The 21,665-nt window shown below is 38.6% G+C and overlaps 1 protein-coding gene across 5 annotated transcripts in view; it reads right to left on the bottom strand.

Moving 5' to 3' along the window:
• The window catches only part of VPS8 (VPS8 subunit of CORVET complex), a 252,231-nt gene that overhangs the window by 29,519 nt on the left and 201,047 nt on the right, over positions 1–21,665 (bottom strand). For all 5 annotated transcript variants that reach the window (XM_034999742.1, XM_034999741.1, XM_034999743.1 and 2 more), the window contains one exon: positions 5,258–5,308. In XM_034999742.1, coding sequence (XP_034855633.1) covers positions 5,258–5,308 — 51 coding nt within the window. The remainder of the gene's footprint in view (positions 1–5,257; positions 5,309–21,665) is intronic.

Here is a 21,665-nt window from a genome sequence, read left to right as displayed (position 1 = left end):
ATCTTTAAAAAAAGAGAGAGAAAAAGGGTGCCTGGGTGGCTCAGTTGCTTAAGCGACTGCCTTCGGCTCAGGTCATGATCCTGGAGTCCCTGGATCAAGTCCCGCATCGGGCTCCCTGCTCGGCGGGGAGCCTGCTTCTCCCTCTGACCCTCCCCCCTCTCCTGCTCTCTCTCTCTCTCTCTCTCTCTCTCTCAAATAAATAAATAAAAATCTTAAAAAAAAAAAATAAAACAGGGGACAGCTCAGGGAGTATAACTATGCTTTTGTGATTGAGATGTAAGACAAAATTGCTTTCTCTGGTTACCATGCATGTAATAATCCCAACCTGGCAAATTCCTCGTCGGTGTTTCTTTAGTAGTCGAGAAAAGACGCATCAAAGCTGAGTGGTTTTTGATGCTGCCTTCAACTAACTCTCTAAAATCATTGGTCACCTCAAACATTATCAACACCTCCAATTTTAATCTATTCTAGTGAGTTAATTGCAAGGAATTAACCTAGGAATTTATTGTAGGAAAATTAACAAGGATTTTTTTTTTTTTTTTAAGATTTTTCATTTATTTGCGAGAGAGAGAATGAGAGGCAGAGAGCATGAGAGGGAGGAGGGTCAGAGGGAGAAGCAAACTCCCTGCCGAGCAGGGAGCCCGATGCGGGACTCGATCCCGGGACTCCAGGATCATGACCTGAGCCGAAGGCAGTCGCTTAACCAACTGAGCCACTCAGGCGCCCAACAAGGAATTTATCTTAGGAAAATCCTTCCTGATTTTTAAATTTCCGGCCATGCATAATCAAACACTGAACAAGCCCTAGAGAAGCATGTGTATCTTCTAACTTTACTGAAGTTATCAGAGCCACTTAAGAAGAAATTTTATATACATAAGATAAATATTACACACAAATTTTATATGCCACATATATATAATATACAAGTATTTCTAATCCAGAGCTTTCTAAAAGACTATCTAAAAGGCAAAATGCTTGTGTTGCGAAAAGAGTTGTGTACACATGCTCATAAAATTTGCTAGATTCTGACAGGCGGCAGCAGAGTGGAAGAGCAACTGCCACAGGGGACACCTATCCCAGGAAGTTAAGCAGAACCCTACAGAAAATGGCTTCTGTTCTCAGTACTTCCGTCCAGCTCTTGCCAGAGCCAATACTGACAACATAGTCACCAAGCACCTTCTTCGGTTATTGGTCAACAGAGAATCTCTGGCTCAAATCAAGAACAGTACTGCTCCTTCGTGTTTCCTACATGTCATTTTGGCAGTCAGTTGTTCAACAGACACTGCTGGGGCCTCCATCTGTCAATGCAACTTTGACAATGTAGCTCCAGGATGATACCTAGAATATACGTGTAGATGTCCATATATATGTACGCACAAACACACAAACATACACACAAAACCACGTATACAACTAGGGAAGTACCAGTTAGGTGCTGAGTTTCACACTGGTCTCACTCAGAATACTGCTGACACAGCTCAAACAGCAAGGGACTGACCATGCTGGGATTATAAGCCTGAGACAGCAGTGAGGTTTCATTTGTTCTCTCTTTATTCAGGCCCAGAAACTTCTTTTTCCCCCCTCACTTCCTGTAAACAGCTCTGAACCCTGTGGAATCTCTTTCACGTATCTCTCCTTCACTCGACAACTACCGACTGCCTACTTGGTTCTACACTTAGGGATACGAGAGCAAACAAGTTGGACGCACTGGCTGTGCCTTCCTGAGGCAGGCGGTCTCCGATGGGGCAGACACAGAAGTAATGAGGCAAGGTCAGCACAGCCCGATAAACATGTCGGTAGGTGGGGACTAGTTCAGGGTGCTATAAGAGAGAGCCCCAAACGGGAAGGACACCTGGCTCACACTTAAGGTGTCAGAAAGAGTTTTGGGGGAGAAAAAATAAGACTTGAATCTACCTCATCTCCTCGTTCCGTTAATACAGCACAGTCTCAGGACCTTTTTCTTGCCTGGACACTGTCTATTCTTCTGATCGATCTTTCTGCCTTTAATCTCACCTTTGACAGAAACCCTTATCCTCAAGATAAAAAGCAAACTTCACAAAGTAGTGCTCTTTTGTGATATGAATTCCCATTCATTTCACCAAGCCTCTGCATGCTCCCATATTTAAGACATACAGAACCATCTCCATTTCTGAGGTGTCCTGTACTCACCCATGTCTACCTGGAATACCCTTTCCCTTGTGCTTCAACGCTAGATCAAGCTTTATCTTCTTTGAGAAGCCTCCCCTGACCACTCAGTCTGGGAGAGGCACCTGTTTCAATACATATTTTAAAGTTATTCTAGACATCATAACAGTGTGCTATTAAGTATGTGCTATTTAGTTTAAGCTTCAACTTAGGGACAGTCAGTGGTCCTAACCAAGAATCCGTATTTCAGAGACTGCTAGCTAATATGAATTCCCAAAAGCAGCTACTCAAAGTTCTTTGACTGTTCATTATTGACCAAAACCTAAGATTTTGCTCATTAGCTCAAAAAACCCAGAAATTTTTCCACTGGTGAAATTAATGTCTATTAATCAGAATGGTAAATATGAGAGATGGGCTCTCATTGCTAAAACAAAATGTATCCAAGATATATCTGGATAAAATATTTTAGAAATAGCCCCAATTCTTGCATGGACAGTGAGTAAGTCTGTACCTGATCACTTAGGAATGCCACCTGGGACCACCTGTGTCCAGTCATTGGCTTTGGAAGTTTCTGTTTGTCTGATGCTGATTACAAGAGTAAGAGAATCCTACTCATGACACCTAAAATGACAGACAGCTAGGCCATTACCAAGTTTAACAAACAGGTTACATGAAGCTGTTTCTAAATGAATATTTAAACATCTTTAAGTATGGCAGGATTTGCTTTATTTATAATGTAATAACAAAGCTTTTCTCAAACTTCTTCATTGGGCTTTTTACCATAGGAACATATGAGTTGTATTAAATCTGCTTAGTCATCCCACACAGCCTCTCCTCTCTGCTCCCTGTGCACCTTCCATGGCATGTGTCACACTGTACGGTCATTGTCAGTTTACATGGCTACCTTCCCCAATAAGTGCTGAGGTCCTTGAGAACAAAGACTGTGTTTTTCATCTCTGTAGTCCCTTGCTTAGCTCCGTATCTACATACAGAAATACCTGCTGAATGGACAATACAAAGTAGCAATAATAAAGTGACAGGACATCTAACTAGGATTGGGGGATTTGTGTTTTAACACCAGTTTCAGTAATACCTGAGTCCCTACTATGTGTCAATAATTTACCAAGGACTTACTGTGTGTCAAACACAGTGTTAGGCCCTTAAATAGTACCTCATTTAGTCTTCAGGATACTTCTGAGAGGTAGCACCATCATTTACAGCAGAGGAAGCAGAAAGGCTGACTAAGAGAATTATTCTACTAGGGGCGCCTGGGTAGCTCAGTCAGTTAAGTGTCTGACTCTTGATTTTGGCGTAGGTCAAGACCTCAGGGTTGGGGCACCTGGGTGGCTCAGTCGGTTAAGCATCTGCCTTCAGCTCAGGTCATGATTCCAAGGTCCTGGGATTGAGCCCCACATCGGGCTCCTGGCTCAGCAGGGAGCCTGCTTCTCCCTCTCCCTCTGCCTCTCTCCCTGCTCATGCTCTCTCTCTGTATCTCTGTGTCTCAAATGAATTAAAAAAAAAAAAAAAAAAAAAAAGACCTCAGGGCTGTGAGATCAAGCCCTGCATTGGGCTCCATGATGGGTGTGGAGCCTGCTAAAGATTCTCTCTCTCCTTCTTCCTCTGCATCCCCCATCTCTTAAAAAAAAAAAAAAAAAAGAAAGAAAGAAAGTTATTCAGATAATTAAGTGAGAGTCAATCTTTGAACCCATGTTTGGTTGAATCGAAAGCCCGTTTTTAACCTCTACTTTAGAAGCTTGTCCTATAGCTAACACTTGAAAGCTTAGGCAAAAAAACGGCCCTCTGGATTCCAATTTCCTCATCTGTTTACGGAGCGAGACCAGGTGACTCAAGCCCTCCCTGCTGCTAAGGTCACAGCGTGGTGGCTCCAGGCGGCAGCAATCATCATCTCAGTCTGCCTGCCCTTGCGGTCCCCACAAAAATGGAAGAGGGTTTCCTGGGCAGCATGGAATAGGGCTTTTTGGATAACATATTTTGTTTTCATTCTTTTTTTCTTTTAAAAACGTCTCAGGGGATTCTACAGGCAGAGAAAAGGGACCCAGTTTTGGCACACAGCTTTGAAGCTAGAACCTGCTGTTAGGTAACAGAGCCAGCACGTTGTTATTTTTGTTCTACAATTCTTCACTGACATGGATGCTGGCTGAAATTATAAAAAGGGCAAGGAAAGAAAACCTACATCCAGGGACACTTATTGTCAGCAAAATAAAAGTGGTAAAAGAAAACAGTAAAAAATGTCAGCTTGTTTACCACATTTCAACTGCACTGTTGCAGCTGTATACAGAAGAGGATTTTAGGCCTGGTTCTCGTGACACCAGCTGAGAATCACTCAATTGAAAGACTCACGCCCTTTCTGTGCTACAAAGTTTCCAGTCAGGGATTGGAGTGGCACAGGTAAGAGTTCCATCCCACAAGGATTTATGGAGCACCTGCTTATGCAGTATGAAATGCTAGTATCTCGGGCCAGTTTTCTTTGGCACAGCTATCTGGAGGGGAAGCATATTAGTACGGAAAGAATACCTTAGACTGTCCTCCTCAGAGCATCTTTTATCTGCTACCGCTCACTGATCAGGATACCTGCCTGGTAAAGAGAATGGGAATTCTAGAACAATGAGAGTTCTTAGTTGCCAGGAGACTGACGCTAGGCCCAGCCCCCCATTTGGCTTCCTGGAAGAGCTAAGGAATTCTGGTGATATGTCATTAAGGTATCCAATCAGAAAGAACCTTTGACAGCCTTGAGATGATCAAAAATCATTGTCATTTTGAGAAAATTGTTCAAGAGAGGATAATAAACACAGAAGGAGGAAGGTGGATTTGTGCCTTTAAAACTCACTATCTTCTAGAAATGAGCAGAGGGAAAAAAAAAAGAAAGAAACAGACTCTGAACTATAGAGAAAGAACTGATGGTTACCAGAGGGGAGGAGGGTGGGGGGATGGGTAAAATAGGCGATGGGATTAAGGAGCGCACTGGTCATGATGAGCACTGGGTGATGTATGGAAGTGTTGAATCACTATATGGTACACCTGAAACTAATATAACTGTATGTCAACTATACTGGAATTAAAATAAAAGCATAATAAATTTAAAAAAACTCACCTTAACAGTAGAATCTCCTTTGGATGGATGACAAGAAGGAGACATTTTTACCTAGAAAAAAAAGGCAAACACTTTAATATCCTTTTAGTTATAATCTAGTTTTATTTGACCCACACTCAAAATAACTCAACTAGAATTGGTATAACTCAGCTAAAACAGACATTTTCAGAACAACAACGACAGATTTTTTTTTTTTTTTTTGTTAAGTCCCTTTGAAACTTTTCTGGAGATCAAAAGTCAGTAGTTAGCCAAGATAAAAATATGATTAGGGTAAGTAAAGTAGAACAGATGGCCGAGACTGGTTTTAACCAAATGGTGAGAAACCAAATAGATACAGATCTTTGTTGACAACGTTAATCAACTGATGCAATATGCAATGGTCAGCATTTCTTACAGAGGCCAACTCAAAGTATCCTTTGTGACATAATAGCCTTTTAAGCAAGACATGCACAAAAGAATCTGATAAAATAGCCAAAGATTTAGAAAAAGTATCAGCCAAACCATAATAAAAGGATGTTTAGCTCAAGGAAGAGAAGACTGATGGTATAGGGGTATCCTGAAATATCTGAGGTTTGAAAGAGATTGTCAGATCAGAAAAAAAGAGCAAGACTCAACTACATGTTACATGCAAAACCCATATTTTAAATGTAAAGGCACAAATATGTTACAAGCAAAAGGCTTGCAAAGATATACCCTGCTAGCACTAGATTTCAGAGCAAGGACTAATACCAGGGATAAAGAAGACCATTTCATAATAATGAAGTGGTCAATTCATTGGGAGGACATAATAATCCTAGATATCAATGCATCTAATAGCTTAAAAATACATAAAATAAAAATTGATAGAATTGAAAGGAGAAAAAGATTTTATAGTCAGAGATTTCCATGCCATTCTCTCTCAATATATTGAAGAAGTAGGCAGATATTTAGAAAGGATTTAGAAGACTTACAGCACACAATTAACTAACTAGATCGGTTGGACATTTATAGAACACTCCACCCAGCAAAAGCAGAATACACTTTCTTTTCAGGTACACATGGACCACCACACAGACTATTTCCCGTCAATAAAATAATCCTCAGTAAATTTAAACGGATCCAAGTCATACTAAAGAAGGTTCTCTGATAACACTAGAAGTAACTTAGACTCAGTAAAAAGAAAGATCTCGAAAAAAAATTCCCAAATACTTAGGAACTAAGTTACATTTTCAAATAACCCACGGGTCAAAGAAGAAATCAAAAGGAAATTAGATCTTAGAAACACACAACCTACCAAGAACGAATCATGAAGAAAGAGAAAATCTGAATAGCCAACAACTAGTAAGAAGATTGATTCAGTAATCAAAAACCTCCCAACAAAGAAAAGTGCAGGTCCAGATAACTTCATTGGTGAATTCTACCAAACATTCAAAGAATCAACACCAATCCTTCTCAAACTCTCCCAAAAAATTGAAGAGAAGGGAACACTTCAACCTCATTGTAGGAGGTCAGCATTACCCTGATATCAAAGCCAGACAAGGACACTACAAGAAAAGAAAATTACAGGCCAATATCCCTGATGAAGAAAGATGGAAAATCCTCAACAAAATACTAGTGAACTGAATTCAACAGCATATTAAAAGGATCACACACCATTATCAAGTGGGATTTATCCCTGGGACGCAAAGATGCTTCAACAAATACAAATCAGTAAGTGTGATACCCACATTAAGAGAATTAAGGAAAAAAAACTATATGATCATCTCAGTCAATGCAGAAAAATTCTTTGCCTTTTTATGATAAAAACACCCAATACTAGGATTAGAAGGAAACTACCTCAACATGATAAAGGCCGTGTATAAAAAAACCCCACAGCTAACATCACACTCAGTGATGAAAACTGAAAGCTTTTCCTCTGAAATTAGAAACTAGAATGCTTGCTTTCACCACTTCTACTGAACATAGTATTAGAAATTTTAGCCAGGGCAATTGGGCAAGAAAAAGAAATAAAGGCCATTCAAATTGGAAAGGGGAAAAGTAAAACTATACTTTCAGATGACAGGTTTTATGTAGAAAACTCTACAGAGTCCACAAAAGTAACAGTTAGAATAAACAAATAAAGTAGCAGGCTACAAAATCAGCACACAAAAAATCAGTGTTTCTGTACACTAACAATGAACAATCTGAAAAAGAAGTTAAGAAAATAATTCCATTTACCATAGCATCAAAATGAATAAAATACTTAGGAATAAACTGAGCCAAGGAGGCAAAGATAAAAAGAAAACATCTTGTATTCCTGGATTGTAAGACTTAATTGTTACGATGTTCACACTATCCAAAGCAATCTATAAATTCAAGGCAATCCCTATCAAAATCCCAGTGGCATTGTAGAAGATACAGAAAAATCCATTCTAAAATTCATAGGGAACCTCATGGGACCCCAAATAGCCAAAACAATCTTGAAAAAGACAAAAGTTGGAGGTCTCACATACCTAATTTCTAAACTTACTACAAAGCTACAGTAATCAAAATTGTGCTACTGGGATAAAGACAAATATGTAGACCAATGGAATAGAGAGGCCAGAAATAAATCTTCACATATAAGGTCAAATGATTTTTGACAAGGGTACCAAGACCATTCAATGGGAGAAAGAACAGTCTTTTCAACAAATGGTGCTAGAAAACTAGATATCCATATGCAAAAGAATGAAGTTAGACTTTTACCTCACACCATATATGAAAACTAATTCAATGTGGATCAAAAACCTAAATGCAAAAACTAAAACAATAAAACTCTTCTTTAGAAGGAAACACAGGGAAAAGTTTCATGACTTTGGATTTAGCAATGATTTCTTAAAGATGACACCAAACGCACAAGCAATAATTAACAAAAAAATACAAACTGGACACATCAAAATTAAAAACTTTTGTATACCAAATACATAAATATAATAAAAAGGCAACTCATCAAATGGAAGAAAATATTTGCAAATGATATGGGATAAATATCCAAAATAAGGAATTAATATCTAGAATATACAAAGATCTCTTTTTTTTTTTTTAAAGATTTTATTTATTTTTTTGACAGAGAGAGACATAGCGAGAGCAGGAACACAAGCAGGGGGAGTGGGAGAGGGAGAAGCAGGCTTCCTGCAGAGCAGGGAGCCCGATGTGGGACTCGATCCCAGGATCCTGGGATCATGACCTGAGCCGAAGGCAGACGCTTAACGACTGAGCCACCCAGGCGCCCCCAGAATATACAGAGATCTCTTAAAATTCAACCACCAACAAAAAAAACACAAACAACCTGATCAAAAACATGAGCAAAGGACTTGGACATTTCTGTAAAGGTGTATGGATAGCCAATAAGCACAAGAAAAGATGCTCAACATCATTAGTCATTCACAAAATGCAAATTAAAAACACAATGAGATACCATTACACACCTACTAGAGTGGCTGAAACTAAAAAGTCTACACCAAGGATGTGGAGGAACTGGAACCCTCATACAATGCTGGTAGGAGACTAAAATGGTATGACCACTTTGGAAAGCAGTTTGGTAGCTTCTTAAGATGATAAGCACATATTTTCCATATTCGTCAACCATTGCATTCCAAAGGTATTTACCCAAGAGAAATGAAAGTATATGTCCATACAAAGACATGTACACAAATCTTCAGAACAGCTTCATCTGTAACAGCCAGAAACTGGACAGCCAGAAACACCTATCAACAGGTGATATCATAAACAAATCATGGTATATGCATTAAATTGCACTACTACTCAGCAGTAAGAAGAAATGAACTCTTATAACAACATGGATGAATCTTAAATAATTATGCTAAGTGAAAGAAGAACTTAGTTGATGGTTCCATTTATCTAAAATTCTAGAAAATGCAAATTATTCTAACAGAAAGCCAATTGGTTGTTCCCGGGGAACAGATGGGAGAAACTAAGTTTTTAGCAGTGAGAGGGTCAGTACCTTGATTATAGTGATGGATTCAAGGATATATACATGTCTTATTTGTATACTTTTGTCCATGTAAATTTATTTAATATCAGTTATACCTTAATAAAGCATTTAAAGAGATTTGTAGCATGCAGCTAAAACAGTGCTTAGAGGAATAAATTTACAGCTTTTTATACTACACTGGAGAATAAGTAAGGTTTAAAATGAAGGACCTATGCTTCCAATTTAACAAGCTAGAAAAAGAAAATCAAAGAAAAATCAAACTAAGTAGAAGGAAGGAAGGAAGGAGCAGAAATCAATCAACAGAAATCAAACAAACACTAGAGAAAATTAACAAAGCCAAAAGTTGGTTCTTTGAAAATATCAATGACTGATAAATTTATTTAGATTGATCAAGAGAATATAAACCAATAATATCAGCAATGAAAGATATTACTACATACTGCAATACTTACATTTAAAAAAGGCTATTATGAACAATTTTATGCCAATAAATTTGACAATTTTTTTAGGGGGAGAGGGGCAGAGGAGGAGGAAGAGAGAGAATCTTAAGTAGGCTCCACACACAGTGGATCTGGGGTGTCCTGATCTCAAGACCCTGAGATCATGACCTGAGAAATCAAGAGTCGGACACTTAACAGACTGAGCCACCCAGGCACCCCACATGTGACAAATTAAAAGGACACATTCCTTGAAAAGCAACTTACAAAGATGGACCCAAGATGAAACAGGAAATAGGAATAACCCTATATTAAAGAAATTGAATCTTATCTAATTGTCTCATAAAGAAAACTCCAAGTCCACATGGTGTCAGCAATGAATTCTAGCAAATATGAAGTACACAGGGATTAGTATCTGAAATTGGAATAGCAACTTGTTAGTTTACAAGGAAAAATACAATCCTTACTGCAAGCAGTCCAACAGACAGTAGACAGGATCAGTCTAGGGTGATGTAGCAGAGGTGTAAGAATTAGGCAAGCAACTGGATTCAAGTTCTCCAGCCCCTTCGATCTGACAGTCTAAGAGCCTCCAGTACAGATGATGAAGACATTTCCTATCACTGTGGCATCAAGCTATTCAAAAAAGACCATGTTGTATTTGTTCTGGGTTTTTTTTTTTGCCTTTCCCCTCTGACTTTCGGAATAACTTTAGAAAACATACCTCAGCTCAGGGGTCAAAACTGCTGGCTGTTCAGATTGTCCTTTCAGTTTTAGCAGGTCTGCAAAAATTAGACTTGACAGTCTTTGCTTTAACATACCATGACATTAATACTCTGGAATTCACTCCAGATGTATGATGTAGCTTGCTAAACATGATCCAATTTTAACTCCTGGTATGCTCTTTTTGAAAAGGGAGAAAATAGATTTTCAAAGCAAAGTAGATACTTAAGCTTAAAAAATGACCTCATGAAAGAATCTGCAGATTTTTAAAAACAAGCCAAGAACTAGATGTGATGCTGGACGATTTACCTGAGAGAGCTGTTCTCTGGAGATTAAGTTAGAGAGGGTTTGAAGTGGCAACAGAACTGGTTCAGCATCACTCATGAAAAGTCTTATTTTTCATTTAACAAGATTCCTTCTGGAAATGCCTCAGGCAATGCAGCTTGAAAGAGACACTTTAAATGCAGGTGTGCACACACTAGATCTGGGGATATGGATGATCTATTAAGCTATGGCCTTAATAATGCTAAACTTTCGTGATCTTTGTTAATGATTTCTGACTTAGAGAAGCAATTTGATCTGAAGTTTAATAGCAGTAAGAATACCTTCCTTATCACCTTGATTGTTCTGATTACAAAAGGAACATATGTTCACAAACAGAAATTTAGAAAATACTAAAAGGCAAAACAAAGGAAATAAAAATCACAATCTGATTGCACAGCCATAACTACTACTAACATTTGGAATCACACCGTTTTTGTGATCTTTCCATGTTACCTGTTGAAAATGTTTATTTCACATCCGTATTCTTCCATAACATGATTTTTCTATTAAGCAGTCCCTTTACTGCATAAATATACTGTGACTATTTTCACCAACTATTGGAACTTTACTGGGGCATTTGGATTGTTTTCAAATCTTTTTTTATTAAAAAATGCTGTCATAAACATCTTGCATATAATACTTGCTACACACACTCTTGATGTGTTATTTCCATTGCACATATAACTCCCTGCTTCAAAGGGTGTAGGAAATTTAAAAATACATATTGCCAATTTTTCTCCTGACAAGGAAGATGGATCCACACCCCTTTTCCTCTAATTCTGAAATCCCAGAAACACTGAAACAAAAAAAATGTATTTTTTTAAACTTTTGGCACTGACAGCAAAACCTGACCTGAAGTGAAGTTAAGGCTAATTAGTCTTTATTTATCCCACATATTATGGGATGCTGCCCTAGACCTCATTGGGAATGTTCTGTAGTAACAATATGTACCATATTACCTTTCTTCTAGCACTTCAAAGTTGCCATTTTATTGTTTGTGTTTTTTTTTTTTTTTTTTTTGAGAAGTCAGCCATCAGAAACTTCTGCTTGCTCTCTAAACAAACTTTTCAAACTTTGTTTAGAGCTTATAATTGTTTAACAGAAAGGCTGTCCAATACAGGTTACCCTGCCATTACTAGAATTGGAACTCTCTGTATTACATTTCTTCAAATACTTTTTTTGTATGATCCCTACCCCTACTTCGTCCAGGACTCCAATTACAGGAGTATTTTGCTACCTGAAGTTGTTCCATAGTCCCTGGTGCTCTATTCATTTCTTTCCAGTCTTTCTTTCTGTGTTTGATTTGGGATAATTGCTGTGCTGTATATTCAAGTTCACCAATTGCTTCTTCTGCAATATCCATTACGCCGTTAATCCTATCCACTGTGCTCAACTCAGACACTGGAGTTTTAATCTTTAGATGTTTTACTGACTTGATAACTTTCCCATCTCTATCGAACATGTCCAGTCTTGCCTCTAGCTTCTTGAACACATGGAATACAATTATAATAACTTTTAATGTTCTTGTTTACTCATTCTATCATCTGTGCTATTTCTGGGTCTGTTTCAATGGATTGCTTTTTTTAAAGACAATTTTTTAGAGCAGTTTCAGGTTCGTAGCAAAACTGAGAGGAAGGTACAGAAATACTGCATACCTCCTATGCTTCCACGCATGCACAGCCTCCCCCGTTATCCACATTCCCCATCAGAAGGCTATATTTGCTATAATTGAAGACACATTACACTGACACATCATTATCTCCCAAAGCCCACAGTTTACATTAGGGTTCACTTTTGGTGTTGTGCCTTCTATGGGTTTGGACAAGTGTGTAATGATATATGTCCACCACTACAGTATTGCCCAAAAAGTCTCTGTGTTCCATTTATTCACCCCTTTCCCCTGCTAGCTCCTGGCAACCACTGATGTTTTTACTGCCTCTATAGTTTTGCCTTCTCCAGAATGTCATATAGTTGATTTTCTTCTCCTCTTTATGACTTGCATTTTTCCTGCTTTCTTGATCAAATGCCAGACATTGTGAATTTCACCTTGTTGGGTAAAATACTTTTGTAATCCTTAACATATTCTTGAACTTTGTTCTGGGGTGTGGTTAAAATACTTGAAAATCATTTGGGGCGCCTGGCTGACTCAGCCAGGACAGCATGTGACTCCTCATCTCAGGATCGTGAGTTCAAGCCCCATGTTGGATATACAGATTACTACAAAAAAATAAAACTTAAAAAAAAAAAATACTTGGAAATAATTTGATCTTTTTTTAGGTTTTGTGTTTAAGCTTTGTTAGGTGGGATCAAAGCTGCGATTAGTCTAGGGTTAACTTTTCATTAATACTAAGGTTCAGACAGGACTTAGTAGTCAGTGCTGCCCTGTGAAGTATGTATGCAGTGCCCCCGGCTGGCATTACTCCTGGCTCTGTGTGAATCTGGGGGCACTGCTACTCTAATCCTTTTGTGTGGTTCTTCCTCTGGCTTCCAGTACTTCCTCACACAGTGGACAAAACTTAATACTGAAAGTTGTCTTCTGCAGATCTCGGAGCAGCTCTCTCCTGTTCGTACTCTGTTCTGTAAACTTTAGCTACCTTGCTCCCCTGGACTCCAGCTCTGTCTCCTCAACTCTGAGAGACAGAGAGGTGAGCTCTGCCTCGGTTTCCCCTCCCTGTGCCAGGGCGTGGAAACTTTCTCCCGGCAGTACACTAGGGACAAACCTAGGGCTTACATTATTTGTTTCTCATCTCTCAAGAGTCACACTCCCTCACTGCTTGATGTCCACTGTCTTGAGAACCACAGTTTTATATATGTTGTCCATGTTCCCCCGAGAAACTCCAAATGAATCCTGTCAGAAGTTGAAGTCCCTATATTATCTTCTAAAATGAAATCTAAAATAAAAAAAAAATCTCAATTCTGAAACCTATCTGGTCAGAGGGATTTGGATAAGGGATTGCAGACCTGTAGCAATATGCACTCCCACTGGTAATGCATAAAGTGTCTGTCTCTTCACATCCTTATCAATATAAATGCATATGTATTTTGAAATGCGGACAGTTTACTGTGTATTTTTAAAAAGTTGCCAGTTTACGAAGTTTAAAAAATGGCATCATATTGCTGTTTTAATTTGTATTTCTTTGATCACTGGTAGAGTTGAACATTTTTCACATTTCATTGAACAATAGAATTTTTTTATTTTTATTTATTTATTTTTTAAAGATTTTATTTATTTATTTGAGACAGAGAGAATGAGAGACAGAGAGCATGAGAGGGAGGAGGGTCAGAGGGAGAAGCAGACTCCCTGCCGAGCAGGGAGCCCGATGCGGGACTCGATCCCGGGACTCCAGGATCATGACCTGAGCCGAAGGCAGTCGCTTAACCAACTGAGCCACCCAGGCGCCCCTGAATAATAGAATTTTTTAAATGACATTTGCCCACATTCCTATCAAGGCTTCAGCTCTACCTAAAGACTAGAAACACTCTTTGGGTACTATTGTTATCCTCTGGTCTCCTGGACACAAGCCTTTTCTGGATCAAAGGGAAGTGAGCCAATTTCTAAGACTTGGAAGCATCTGATTTTTTAAACCGCGCTGGCAGCGGTTGACCATGGAGCTGCTCACTGCGATGTGGCTGTCTACCCATTTTCCACAATCAGAGGAAATGGATCATAGCAGTCCCCTGTTTCAAACCCTTCAATGCTGCCTACTACTTTAAGAGTAAAAAGTAAACTCTTCACCAGACATTCCCGGCTCCTCAGGACATGGTCCTGCCTACGTCTTCAATCTCATTCCTTGCCACGCTCCCCTTTAGTTTCTCTGTTCCAGCCACTGAGCTTTTTTCAGTTCCTCGAACAAGTCATTCCTCTCCTCAGTGCCTTCCTGCTTACTGTTCTCTTGTGTGGATCATCTTCACATGGCTGGTACCTATCTTTCAGATCTTAGCTTAAATACCACCTCTGAAATGGAGATTCCCTGACCACCCTCTGGAGCAGGTTCCCCTCATGTTATTGTTCCCATTTTTCCCACGTTCTATTCTTCGCCCTGAGAGCACTCACAACCTATCACAATTTGGAATTACAGATTTGATATAGTTTGTTTACAATTTAGTTATTGTCTAGCTCTCTTCCTACATGCTAAGCTACATAATAGTAGGAAATATATTTTCTGTTTTGGGGGGGGTTGTTCAATAATGTATACTTTAGTCCCAAGAATATAGCATTTGGCCCAAATGAATCACTAAATACTCGGGTATAATAACAGGATTACTAGAAAATGGGCAAAAGTCTCCTCAAACAGATTCATTTAAATTAGGATCATTTATCACCTCTCTGCACTTCTAAGATACATTAACCCTCATTTAACTTGAAAATTTAAGTTATAGGATATTCTTCTGAGAAATGCTGCTGTCACCAAATACTGAAATTTCACTGTTTAGCATTTAATTTTCATCTAACTTGTTTATAACGGGGAACTAACATTCTTTAAAAATGGACAAATGAACACAGGCATTAATACCAGTGTGCCAGTTTCAGTAAACAGCCTCTAAACCAAATCTCTAATTTACAGTGGGAATCCAAACTAAATAAGCAATGGACAGTGGTTAACAGAAAACTACGACCAGTGAGCACAAATAGATGTCATTTACTGAATAATTTCTTGGAAGTTATAAATACTTCCCTCTGACATTACTTATGAATGTACTCCAAAAGATAAAACATTTTCTTAGACAACCCTAAAAATCAAGAAATAAAACCAACTCAAAGTACCAAGAAAAGTATCAGCTTATTTCATTTACTTCTTTCCTGTTCTGATTATTAAAAGATGAGAAGGTGGGGCGCCTGGGTGGCTCAGTCCTTAAGCGTCTGCCTTCGGCTCAGGTCATGATCCCAGGGTCCTGGGATCGAGTCCCACATCGGGCTCCCTGCTTGGCAGGAAGCCTGCTTCTCCCTCTCCCACTCCCCCTGCTTGTGTTCCTGCTCTCGCTATCTCTCTCGCTGTCAGATAAATAAATAAAATCTTTAAAAAAAAAAAAAAAGATGAGGAGGTGGCTATTTGTTTATTTCCAATCCCCTTCTCCTCAGATATTTACCTCTAATTGGGGAAAAAAAACCAACTTTGATATTTGACTAATGTACATGCCTTTCTACCAACAGGAGATGATTTATCCAACTCTGTAAAGGTATCAAGCAATAGGTTATAAAACTTTCTAATGAGTCTCTAAATGCTCTTAAGTTTTAAAAGGAACAACAACTTGAATGTTTCTGGCACATAAAATGTGTTAACTTAGGGGTAACCTGGGTGGCTTAGTCGGCTGGGTGTCTGACTCGATTTTGGCTCAAGTCATGATCTCAGGGTCCTGGGATCGAGCCCCACATTGGGCTCCATGCTCAGTGTGGAGTCTGCTTGAGGATTCTCTCTCCCTCACCCTCTGCCCCTTCTCCCACTCACGTGTTCTCTAAAATAAATAAATCTTAAAAAAAAAAAAAAGTGTTAGCTTAATACCAGCTCTCAAGAATTCTAAGCCCCGTTAATAATGTAATGTTAAAACTACAATCTAGTAAATCTTCAATTATGTTTCCTTGAGTTTATAGCATGTTGCCTGTTGATCAACAATCATTTAAAAAATGAATAGCAAGTTAATTTCTTCTCTTGCTCATCAGTGCCAATGAAGATGGTTATTTACTACTATAAATTTAATAAAGGGTAAGCAAAGAAAATTTAATAATCCAAGAAAACTATTACATTATATTATATAGTATATGGGAATAACATTTGTTGAGAAAATACAGTAGAATGATAAGTACTTCAATTGAAATTAATTTCTCCAGTGTAGTTCATCTGTGGGTAATACGTACTGAAAGCAAACTAGAGAATCAGATAGACTTGCAAGATCTATTTATGGATCTAAACATTTCAGATTGAGCTGTTGTAAACCTGAGGCAAGGAGAGGAGATACGGAAAGAAAGAAACTTGAGTCATTTTTCCCACTCATAAGGAATAAAAGTAGTTATTCCAGAGGAGAGCAGGCTTTCTGGGGGAATTATCTCCCATCATGTCTGTGTAGACATGCTGTTGGGAGGCAACTAATATGTCAGAGTTATTGTGTATATATATATACACACACATACACACACACATATACTGACTAGTTGTGCAAAACAGAAATAAGGTAAGGAGCAGCAAGAAGACAAGATTCATCCACCCAAACCACAGTTTTGAGGGTAACTGTTGCATCTTGTTGAGCTGGAGTCAGAAACTGAAAAAATCATCAAAAGTCTTGGAAAAGAATGAAACAAAAAGCGATTTGACTGAAGGATCATGTTACAGAGGCAGTGAGAAGGTTCAAATGCACTCAGTACCTCCTGGGAGTAGAGAGCAACGACTGGGAGCTGATAGGCAATCTCAGCTTGATTTTGTTTTCCTCCATGCACTGGCTAGGAACTTAATGACCATGGTTGATAGATTTTTTCAAGGAAATTAAGTGAACAAAGGAGAACTTTCTTTTTCTTTCTTTTTTAAAGATTTTATTTATTTGAGAGAGAGCGTATGCTCTGTGGGGGAGGGGCAGAGGGAGAGGGAGCAGCAGATTCCCCACTGAGCAGGGAGCCCGATGTGGGGCTCAATCCCAAGACCCTGCGATCATGACCTGAGCTGAAGGCAGATGCTTAACCCACTGAGCCACCCAGGTGCCCCAAAGTAGAACTTCCATGAAATAAAATTTAATAAAAGCCATCATATACAAAATCAGTATTTTCATTTTAAAATTTTTTATAATTAAAAATGGAATGGCTCACACATGGTAAGAAATCTTAATTAGCACAGCCAATATGGTATGGATGTATTTTAAACATCAGTCTTACCAGGTTTCAATAAAGCCAGATGCTAAAAACAAAAAAGGCTAGAGGCAGGAAACCTCGGGGTGATGATGGTCCTATACAAACTGTGTTCAAACACTGGCCTCCCTTCTCTGAGCTACACAGAGTTCCTTCAGCTGTAAAATAGGGGACGTATCACCCTCATAAAATTGTGAAGATTAGCATAAACACATCTACAGCATATACTTGATAAATTTCATTTTCTCTTTCCTTCTTGCGTTACCAATCCACCAGATCTTTTTACAATGTTTTAGTAACAAAAATAAGAGACACAGACAGCTAGAAGAAAATCATACTTCATATGATTCAAGAATCACTGCTTCATTACTAGGAAGTATCAAAGATTTCCAAGAGGATCTGACCAGTAATCTTACTGGAGTTTCCTAAACAATGAGATGGTTGAGTCATCTCTCCTCCCTTCCCAGAATGGGACAGCCTCAGATAGCTTCAGAAATAAAGTTGCCTTTGACATGTAGGTCCAATTTCAAGATAATTCTCCTTTTCTAGGTGCTCTGAGATAAGGCAGGCAGAAAGTCAGTGAAATAGGTTACTGTCTTTCTTCGCTGTATGAGGTGTGGGGATGTGGGTATAAGGCAACCAGTGTAGTATAAATGGCTTCAAAATTCCAACACCCATTTAGGAACAAATTCTCAGCCAAACACAGAATAAGAAAGAACTTCCTAAAACACGATATAAAGGTTACACATATAAAGTCTATGATTAACATCACACATTGGACACTTGCCCCCAAGATCAATAACAAGGCAAAGAGGTTTATTCTCACCATTCTTACTCAACACTACACCGAAGGTCAATGCAATAAGGCAAAAAATAAAAGGCATAAGATTGAAAAGGAAGAAATAAAAGTCTTTATTTGCATATGATATGATTGTCTATGTAGAAAATCCAAGTTAGTAAGAAAAATACTAGTACTAACTAGTAAGCTTTATAAGGTCACTGGTCACTGGATACAAGGTCAATATACAAAAATAGTTGCATTTCTATATTCTATCAGTGAACAATTAGAAAGCAAAATATAAAACAGTAAAATATGTAATACATCAAAGGTCATTACATACTTAGAAATAAATCTGAGAAACAAAAGAGGTAAGATTTACATGCCCCAAACTAGAAAACACTGGTGAAATAAACAAAAAAAGATTGAAATAAATTGATAGATATACCGTGTTGATGGACTGGAAGACTCAATATTGTTAAAATATCAACTCTCCCCAAACGATCAATCAATAGATCTAACACAATCCTAATAAAGCATGACTTTTTTTGTAGAAATTGACAAGCTGATTTTAAAATTTATATGGAAAAGGAATTAGAATAGCCAAATGTTAGTAAGAAGAACAAAGTTGGAGGACTCATACTACCTGATATTCACATTTACTATAAAACCACAGTATTGGAGAAAGGATAGACATATAGACCACTGGAAGAACAGAAAGTCAAGAAATAGACCTACACATACACAGTCAAAGGCAATTCAATGGATATCCACATGCAAAAGAATGAACTCCAATCCTTATCTTGTATCCTATTAAAAATGAACTCAAAATGGGTCTGTTTGCCAGGGATTGAGAGCGGAGGAAAGGTTGACTACAAAGAGATATGGGAGACATTTGAGAGTAGGTGATAATACTATATCTTGATTGTAAAGGTGACTGTCAAAACTCATGGAAGGTAAATTTTACTGTTTGTAAAGTATGTATTAAAGTATGTAATTACATGCATAAAACATAATTTTATTTTTTTAAAAAGGAAAAAAAGGTCTATTTTAGCTGCTGAGGACTATCTAGAAAGCAAGATTTAATTGATAATATCCAAGCAATCATACGCACACAATCACAAGTTGGTTTATGAATAGGCTATAACTGAAAGAGGAAAAAAAACTGAAATGCCCCAAGATGTGATTTAAGAATTTGCATAAATAATGGTTTCCCCATCAGCATTCGGATTCAGCTTGGAAACATGCTGGAAATCACAAGACCTGTCTTTCCTTCCCTAAATGCAAACAAGGAAGCATTTCGGATGACTACTTAATAAAATTTTCAATCTGGAAACCACACTGAACATCTTTACCTGTAATGTCCTGCCAAAGTCTCTAAATTCAACAATGAATTCTCTTATTCCCAAGTCTGTTCTTTGATTATTGCTTCCTATCTCAGTAAATGGTACCATCATCCATCAGTTGTTGAAGTAAGAAATCTGGGTACTATTTTTGACTCCTCCCTTTGTCTTACCTGCCCCATCCAACAAATTTATTTATCACCAAGTCCTAATAATTCTCTCTCTCAATTAAATGCAGTGAAGCAGAAAAGAACATGCAACTGGAAGGTGAATGTGACTGGATGAGAGGGTGAAAAGGGAGTGGTCTGAGATGCAGGTGGTGAGGCAGGGACCATATTAATTATTCTGATGTTTGTGTGCATCTCAAACACATCTCAAATATGTAGTAGTTTCTCCATCCCAACTTCTATCATTCTAGTACAAGTTACCACTTCTTTCCTCTAAATTGCTTCACTATTCTTGGGTCTCCCAACATCCGTTCTTACTTCCTTTTCAATTCACTTTCTACACTGCAGTTAGAGTGTTCTAAGAATACTGCTCTGGAAAAAAATGCTACTCTGATCAGATATTATTCCTTCCTTAAAACCCCTCAATATCCTGTTTCTTTTTTTGTTTTTTAAAAGATTTTATTTATTTGATAGAGAGACAGAGAGAGAAAGCAAGTACAAGCAGGGGGAGCTGCAGAGATGAGGGAGAAGCCAGCTCCCCACCGAGCAGGGAGCCCTACATGGGGCTTGATCCCAGGACCCTGGGGTCATGACCTGAGTCGAAGGCAGACACTTAACCAACCGAGCCACCCAGGTGCACCATATCGTCCTTGTTTCTCTGGTACAATCATCAGAGTAATTAATATGATTCCTGTTTACCACAGCAGCCTCACCTCATACCACTCACTCTCTCATATTGTTGGTCCAGTCATGCTCAATGTCTATCTTCACAGCAGAGATTCTATGTTTTGTTCTACCTATATTGTTCCCTTGGCCTAGAGTATCCCTCATTCTACCTACCATTGCACCTAAATCTGTCTAGCTTACTTTCCTTTTTCCTTCAGGGGCAGCTAACATGGCACTTCCAGGAAGCCTTCCATAATTTCCCATGTTGATTAAGTCTACTCATTATCTGCTCTTACAGCATAGTTCATCTGCAAATACTTGTGGCATAATAAAAATATATATATATTTGGCCTTTGTCCCTGGTTTCTGGTACATAGCTCCTTAAACTCTTGGAATCTCTGGAGTGATAAGAGTGCCTTCTATATACTAATGGGATGACTGGTTATCTCTGGACCCCTAGATAGCTTCAGGTTGTGGGTTAGTCACTACAAAGATCAGGCCATGCTTAGAGGGTGGGAACTTTCAGCTCTACCATCCCCTGTCCTGCCCCCCGATCCCCAACTTCTGGGGAGGGGAGAAGGGCTAGAGATTGAGTTTAATCACCAATGGCCAATGATTTAATCAATCATGCCTACATAATGAGACCTCTACAGAAACCCTGAAATGGCCAGGTTCAAGGAGATTTTGAGTTGGGGAACACACTGAGGTACTGCGGAGGTAGTGTGCTGGGAGAGGACATGGAAGCATCCTTCTCCTCTCCATACCTTGTCCTGCGCATTTTTTCCATTTGGCTGTTCCTGAGTTGGATCCTTTAATAAACAGGTAAGTGTAAAGCATTTTCCTAAGTTCTAGGAGTTGCTCTAGTGAATTATCAAACTACAGGGGGGTTGATCATGGGAACATCTGAATCTGTCAAGTCAGCAAGAAGGCTGGGTAACTGGGGCATCCCATTTGCAACTGGTGTTTGAAGTGAGAGTAGTCTTGTGTGAATGAATCCTTAAACCTTTGGAATCTGATGCCAGCTCCTGGTAGTTAGTGTCAGAAGTGAATTATTGGACACCTAGCTGGTGTCCAGAGTATTGACAGAATTAGTGTCAGACCTGGTGTTGGAAAAGTTGCCACATATTTGGTGTCAGAAAGAACCTGTGTTTGTATCTTCACTGGTTACATACTCCACAAGACAAAATGT

The sequence above is a fragment of the Mirounga leonina genome, unplaced genomic scaffold, assembly GCF_011800145.1.
Source record: "Mirounga leonina isolate KUSES-001 unplaced genomic scaffold, KU_Mleo_1.0 Mir_115, whole genome shotgun sequence".
Taxonomy (NCBI): Eukaryota; Metazoa; Chordata; class Mammalia; order Carnivora; family Phocidae; genus Mirounga; species Mirounga leonina.
Note: the sequence above shows the minus strand (reverse complement) of the source record. Positions and strands in the feature narration are given on the sequence as shown.